This window comes from Ipomoea triloba, chromosome 8 (genome assembly GCF_003576645.1).
Source record: "Ipomoea triloba cultivar NCNSP0323 chromosome 8, ASM357664v1".
NCBI classification, from domain to species: Eukaryota; Viridiplantae; Streptophyta; class Magnoliopsida; order Solanales; family Convolvulaceae; genus Ipomoea; species Ipomoea triloba.
In genome coordinates this window covers 14,232,212-14,240,172 of record NC_044923.1, presented here as the reverse complement: position 1 = coordinate 14,240,172, position 7,961 = coordinate 14,232,212, and the positions used below count along the sequence as shown (strand labels likewise).

General features: G+C 37.8%; 1 protein-coding gene across 1 annotated transcript; it reads right to left on the bottom strand.

Annotated features, from left to right (window-relative positions):
• Positions 1-910: 910 nt before the first annotated feature.
• Positions 911-3,895, bottom strand: LOC116027325 (glyceraldehyde-3-phosphate dehydrogenase, cytosolic). The gene is made up of 11 exons (XM_031268885.1): positions 3,739-3,895; positions 3,527-3,627; positions 3,285-3,400; positions 3,079-3,178; positions 2,518-2,664; positions 2,368-2,428; positions 2,179-2,276; positions 1,928-2,070; positions 1,507-1,590; positions 1,317-1,406; positions 911-1,230 (listed from the first exon to the last, which is right to left on the bottom strand). Exons 1-11 carry the CDS (start codon positions 3,764-3,766, stop codon positions 1,182-1,184), a joined length of 1,017 nt encoding a protein of 338 aa, XP_031124745.1. The 5' UTR covers positions 3,767-3,895; the 3' UTR covers positions 911-1,181.
• Between the last annotated feature and the right edge of the window lie 4,066 nt (positions 3,896-7,961).

The following is a 7,961-nucleotide window of genomic DNA, read 5'->3' as shown; positions in this document are numbered from 1 at the left end:
AATTAACATCTTAATTATAAAAAGACAAAAGTACCTATAATAATTTCAAATTCCTACATGTCCTCTATAATAAATTCCTACATGTCCACCCATCCATGGACATGTAATTTCCAGCTCCACGAGCTGCCTAATGAGTTGCGAGATCAACATTTCGAGGATTTAGTGGGGGCTAACTTCCAACGGAGAATCCCTCGTAGTAGGAGGGACCACGTGTTATAGTTTTTCTGGGATTTTCTCCCTCTTCTCCAATCAAAAAATAAATAAATAAATAAATTCCTACATGTCCTAAATGTAGAGGTGCCCCGCATGATAATTCTGGCATTAATTAAAACAATAATCGTACATAAAAATTGGTAAACAAGACATGTAAACCAAAACTATTATTGTTCTAATAGTCATATGACCAAAATTGGTATTTGCTCGTCCGTAAATACATTTTTCATGTACAAACTTTATCATAACTTGTAGTTGATCAAAATTTACAGGTAAAAACATCCTGTTCCATAACCTTTTTTGTAAGAGTGGAAATCCAGTAAAATTTCACCCACCAAATTGATTCCCAAAAGGACCAAAACTGAAATTAAAAATAAAAATGCAAAAAACAAAACCCAAGTTGCACACATGCATCTCCACAATAACAAAATCAGACACTTACAACCCACAAAATGCACTATTTTAATTGCAGACCTGAGATAATAATTGTATTTTAACTTAACAAGATTCTCCCAAAGCAAGCAAGCAAGCTGTCAAAAAAGGCTGAGTTAGGCAAAAAGCAGATCAAGATCAATATTCATGCACTGATAAAAGCCAGATTCTAAAGGAGTGGAGCCCAGTCAATTGATTCTCGACCAACCCCAGCTCTGCTCAGGTATTACGCTTTGTGGTGGCAGTAATAAAAGTCGATGGAATATAAGATCACACAAAAGGCTGCATGCACCATGCCATGCTTTATTAAAGTTGAATAAATGTTAGGCAACCATGAAAGGCGTGGCGTGGCACATATCCACCACCACTGTCAACATAACATCTAGCTCAAGATGTTCAAAAAAACATACAGAGGCTCTCATCTGGCTTATTTAAACTCACGTCTGATCAAGAACTACCAACCAAAACTCTAATGAAATGCTACACTTGAATAAAAAACCTGCGGCTCAAGAAGTCCGAAGTCCAAAGCCTCATCCTTACTTGGATACAGAAGCCATATGGCAGATCAAATCGATCACGCGGGAACTGCAAAACATGAAGGTGAAGTTAGCATCCAAACTAGACATCAGGCTTGGCAATGCAAAGAAACATTATTTAGAAAAATTGTTTACCTGTAGCCCCACTCGTTGTCATACCAAGAAACAAGTTTGTGGAATTTCTTGTTCAAAGCAATTCCAGCCTGAGCATCAAAGATGCTGGACCTGCAATTATTATACACGAATTTACACTCATCAAATGTATTCCATTCCACAGGCAACAGTATCTAGATATGATGCAAGATAAGGTGGACCAATTATTCACCTGTTATCACCAACGAAGTCGCTGGACACCACGTGTTCGTCAGTGTAACCAATGATGCCTTTCAGTGGCCCATTTGCTGCCTCCCTGAAGATAATCGAGTTTGTATACAAGTAAATGAGCAATGTTCAAGCACTAATTACATATTTCCCAGTGTTGTAAAAATTAGCATAGGCAGCCACCTAGGCGCCCCTTAGGCCAAGGCAAAAAAGGGTGTAGGTGGAGTTGCTAGCCAGCCGGAGCTTTTTTTTAATTGGTTTTTCTGCTCAAAACAACGTTGTTTTTAGCGGAATTTTTTTTATTTAGGTGGCAACCCTGCACCTTAGTAGCCCCTAGCACCTTCTACAACATTGATATTTCCAAAATATTTCAACTGCCAGCTTCATTAATCCCACAACTCCACAAGATATCAAAAAGAGCTTACTTGATAGCCTCCTTGACCTCATCATAGGAAGCTTCTTTCTCGATTCTCACAGTAAGATCAACCACAGAAACATCTACAGTGGGAACTCTGAAGGCCATTCCAGTCAACTTTCCATTAAGGGCTGGGAGTACCTTCCCAACAGCCTACATACATAATAACACATGCAAATTAACCAAAGTGATCGAATGTGTTGCAGCCATAATAGCATTTATTGAAACAACTAAACCGTAATAAAAATTTAACCATTCCACCTTGGCTGCTCCGGTACTGCTAGGAATGATGTTGAATGAAGCAGCTCTTCCACCTCTCCAATCCTTCATAGATGGACCATCAACCGTCTTCTGAGTAGCTGGAAAGCATATGAACAGTTTGATATCCCATACAAACAATAGTCCAAATGAGTAACATAATACATGGCATATACAAGTACAACTACTAACCGGTGATGGAGTGGACAGTAGTCATCAGACCCTCAACAATGCCAAACTTATCATTAATGACCTGCAGACAATATAAAGGCAACATAAGTCAAACAGACCACAGACATCCACTAACAAATAAAAAGAAAGTTATTGGAGCTTTTATGTAACCTTGGCCAAGGGAGCAAGACAATTAGTAGTGCAGCTAGCATTGGAAACAATGTCAAGCTCGGGCTTGTATTCCTTCTCGTTTACTCCCACAACAAACATTGGGGCATCCTTGCTAGGAGCAGATATCACAACCTTCTTAGCACCACCCTAATCAAACCAACCAAGTAGATAGTTTAATTACTCAATTATATACAATAAAATTGAATTTGATTATCATTAAGTGACTAATTTACCTTCCATTCAAATAATCATAATTTCAATGAATAAAAATACAATAAACAAATACTTATTGAGGCATCTAAACAGCCACAAATTAAAAATAATAATAATAATAACTGCAAAAACAGATCCAGGCTAAAATGCTTTTCAAAATCACTATCAATTGGTTCTTCTACAAATCATTTCACTAAAACTGTGACAAGTCTATGCAGATTAGGATAGTCAGATAGGTAGCAGTGAGGCAAGCATTAACAAGCTGTACAATATCACATAAGCAAGCTTGATTTCATAATTAAAGTAGGCCTAAAGACAAAAAGGAATAAAATGAGATGAATATCAAACCTTCAAGTGAGCAGCAGCCTTGTCCTTGTCAGTGAAGACTCCAGTAGACTCCACAATATAGTCAGCACCTGTTTCACCCCATGGGATCTCTTCTGGGTTTCTGAAAACCCATAGATCAAACTCATCACAACAATTTTTCAAAGAAAGAAGTCTTAAAAAACAAAGACCGAAAATCCCAGATCTGAAACAAGCACACCATTCCATACCTGATCCCAAAGACTCTAACTTCCTGTTCACCAAAAAGAAGGGTCTTTTCGTCCTTGACCTTCAGTTCCTTGTGCTTCCATTGACCATGTACTGTATCATACTTGAACATATATGTCTACCAAACAAAAACAAACCATATATATATCTTATAAGACTAAACAGATCCATCTACCCATATTTTGAAAAATAAAAATCTACATCAGTAACATCAGAAACTCGCAGAAAACGAAAGAAAATTTACCATGTACTCGGTGGTGATGAATGGATCGTTGACAGCGACAAGCTCGACATCTTCTCTCTGGAGAGCAACCCTGGCGACCAACCTTCCAATCCTTCCAAATCCTGAAACCAAATCAACAAAATCACCGTAAAAATCCCTTCTTTTATAGGTCTCAATTCTCTGCGGAGAAAAAAATCAAAGGAAGTGATGTAAGAAGGGAAAGCAGATGGCACCGTTGATTCCGATCTTGATTTTCGCCATGGCGGAGTTTAAGAGAGAGAGAGAGGTTTTGAGGGATTAGAGAGAGTTGAAGTGCGGCAGTGTGCTTGGATACAGAGGAAGGGGAAAGCCGTGGCTGTGTATAAAAGAGGGTTTCGATGCGTTGTGTCACGTGACAAGTGGTCTTACTTTTTTTCTTCTTTTTTTTTTTAACGTTTTCTTAGTGTCTTGTTTTTCAAATAAAAAGAAAAATTCGCCCACTAGAATATTCCAGAATAAAGGTATCAACATGCCATCCAAGGCAAGACAACCAAAGCTATGTTTCCCAGCTATTTGAAAGCTGGAAAGCTATAAATTAAAAATGGAAAATGAAAGAGTTATTAATTTAATTGATTATGTTTAAAAGTGTTTCATAAAATTAATTTTTTTGATGAGTTGATAAATGTAAAAAAACTAAAAATAATATATTTATAAAATTTAAATAAATTTGTTTACATATTAAAAATTAACGTTGTGAAATGAAACTATTACCATAATCATGATCTAGCATATCATAATGAAGTAGCAATATTGTTGTGAATCTCATTCATCTCAATAGAGGTCTCATTTAAAATTTCGTTGATGGAGATATTACTACTTAAATTTTGAAGTTCATCGGGCGATATGTAATCCGGATGTTACTCAAGCACATTAAACATCATGTCATCTTGCGAATTTTAGAGTTTTAATAAGGGGAATGTATCTAATCATAACTTTCATAGACTTTTAAAGACTTTTACTAACTTTAAAAGTTTGGCGGTATTCAATTTAGACTTTTAAAACTCTTTAAAAGTCTACTCATATTGGATCCAGACTTTTCAAAACTTTTAAAGTATACTAGTATTCGATTCAGACGTTTATAGTCTTTAAAGGTCTACTGCTATTCAAAAAGTTATTAACTTTGATAACTCTATCAGAATAAGGTTGCTGTAGATCTTTTCTTCATTAATATAAGTATATGAAATTCAACCTTCCAACCCCAAATTATTCAACATTCTCTACAGACTTTTTTCCCTCTATCAAAATCAGACAAACTTTTCATCAATTTTACGGTACGTTTCAAACCTTTCTTAAATACTCATATACTTTGGTACGAAAAAATATTATTTGTTGATATTCAAAGGAAAAAATTGTTGCGATCGCAGTGATTAGTAAAAGGATTTGATTTCAATTCAGATTACAAGAGAGAGAGTCTATTTATTATAACCTACTAAAGACTCTCCTATTCTATAGGCTAAACTAATATGACTAAGTTACAGCCACTAGAACTAATAACATACTATATAAAATAATAAGGAAATAGTAACATCTAAATATATCATAACTCACACACCCCCTCAAGCACAAGGTTGAATCTCAGCAACCAGCAATACCGGGAGAAATCAGCAAATATAATACATTTTGGCTATTATAAATATCTGATTTTAGCCGTAAGGGATAAAACCAGCAATACCGGGAGAAATCATCGACAAACAGTACAAAATATCTAGATCCGGTAGCTGATAGCACCGGTGACGGACCCCAGATATCCGTGTACAGTAAATATAATACATTTTGGCTATTATTAGATACACTGTCTAAAGGAAAACGTGCCGATTTTCCAAGTTGGCATGGTGTACAAAGATTGTGACTATTTAAATTATTGACACTAACAGGACATTGCTTTAGGACACGACTCAAAACTTGATTATGGGGATGCCCAAGCCGTTGATGCCAAATGACTGAGGAGGCTCGAGCAGAAACGAACGCATAGTGAGACCAGGGAACTGATAATCTGTATAGACCACCGACCATTGACCCTCTAAGAAGTACCGCCATAGAGTGTTGCAATCCTTCACAAGAAAACAATCGTTATGAAATTCAAAGAAAACGTTGTTTTCGTTTGTAAATTTAACAACGGAAAGAAGCGGAAGTGATAATTTAGGAACATATAAAATTTTTGACATGGTTAAGTGTTTGGACTGAGATGGAATAACTACATGGCTGATTCATGAGACTGCTAAACATGCGCCACTGTCGACCTTTAAGACGTCACCACCATTGTAAATCTCGGAATGGGTCATCATGGCGTCATTCGGAGTCGTGTGAGATGAGGCTCCAGTATTAGAATACCAAGCATCAGACACAGCCGGATTGGGTTCACCATCAACAGCGACATTCGCTCGGGGTGCAGGGCGGTCGTCATACCACTTGAAACAGTGAACGACCGTATGGCCGTGAGACCTGCAAATCTGACATCGGGGGGATCCTCCACCGCCGCGACTACGGCCAGAACTGCCTCTGCCTCTCTAGTGTCACCCGCCACGGTTATTTTCAGAATGCCTGTCGCCGGAATCACCATGACCTCTGCCGCGACCTGCAAACAACGCCATCAAAGCCTGGGTTTGACCGACGGCGTCAGCGACTGTGAAATCATCAAAGTTGATGAATTCTTGATTTTGCAAGTGGTCGGCAAGCTGGGCTAACGTCACTGTTGCGGCGGAGACGGTTAGCGCACTTGCCATCGATCGATATTCGGGACGGAGGCCGCGAAGTGCATATAGCACCTGTTCGTCGGGAGAGAGCGGTCATCCAGCGAGTGAGAGAGCCTCGACGAGTATTTGTGCTTTTTCGAGGTATTCAGTCGGCGACTGATTCCCTTGCCGGAGAGTCTGAAACTGGCTGAGGAGACTCAAACATCTCGACTGCGACAACGAGGCTAGAGCAGCAGTGATGGCATCCCAAACCTCCTGGGCGGTGGTCCTACCAACGGCGCGGTACATGACATCGTCGGTGAGTAACGAGATCAGAAGAGACAAGATCGACTGATCTTGTTGGACCCAATTTTGATGCGCCGGATTGGGTACCGGGGGCGAGGCAGAGGTCGACGTCGGCTGCAGGGAAGTAGAGACGGTGGGCGGCGGACACGAGTGCGAACCGTCCAGGAAGCCGAGCAAGCCTTGCCCGCGTAGGAATGGTACCAACTGGGTTCTCCAGTGGAGGTAATTACGGGTTGTGAGCTTCACCGAAACATAGTGGTGAGCGGCCGTGAGTGAGGGTGGCGAAACTGGTGGTGGGTTGGTAGCTACGGCGAGAGTGTTGTCGGTGGGTGGGTTGGCCATGGGTGATGATCGGAAACCGAACGCGAAGGAGGATCGGGAAAGGAGGAAAAAGTTACGCTCACCTTTCGCAACTGATACCAGATTAGTAAAAGGATTTGATTTCAATTCAGATTACAAGAGAGAGAGAGTCTATTTATTATAACCTACTAAAGACTCTCCTATTCTATAGGCTAAACTAATATGACTAAGTTACAGCCACTAGAACTAATAACATAATATATAAAATAATAAGGAAATAGTAACAACTAAATATATCATAACTCACAGCAGTAGGTTGCTGCTGCAAACACCAACAACAACATAAATATTCTTAGTATAATTGTATAATTTTTATTTAATTAATGTAATTTTATATAATTGTATGTTAATTAATTATTAATATATGTATTTGTGTTGATATACCCAACAAGGTGAAACTATTGCCAATCAAAGATAATTGTACTTACAAAATGAATATTTTAATTCGTACTTTTTCATTCTAGATATTACTCAACATTAGTTGTTTCATTAGTTCAATATTTATTTTTTATTTTTTTTTTACAATGCATTTATTTTTGATTTATAAAAATATACTTTTGTAAGAAAATTATAAATAATATATTAATAGAAATTATGGAATGTTTGTGAGGGTGTATTCAATTTAGAGTTTTAATGACTTTTGTAGACTTTTTAATATGAGAAAGTTTTTAAAAATCTATAAATATTTGTCCTATTGATATTTATAGGCCCTGTTTGGTAAATAGTTGTTGGCTGATTGTGTTGGCTGATTGTGTTGGCTGTTTGGGTTAGAGCTGATTGTGTTGGCTGTTTGGGTTAGAAAGAATGATTTGTTGATAACATTAGCTGATTGTAGAAAGTTGTTTGATAAATTAGCTATTAGCTAATAGCTGTTTGGTATAATATCTTTTCTCAAAAAGCTAATTGAAAAGGCTGCTTTGAGTATCCTTTTGAATTTTAGCATTTTGGAGTTACAAAAAGCTTATTAACCAAACACTAATATTGATTTTTTAACCAAGTCAAACAACTAATAGTGGTCAAATAAGCCAAAATTGGCTGATAGGCTGATTATTTACCGAACAGTTCCATTCCATTTTGAA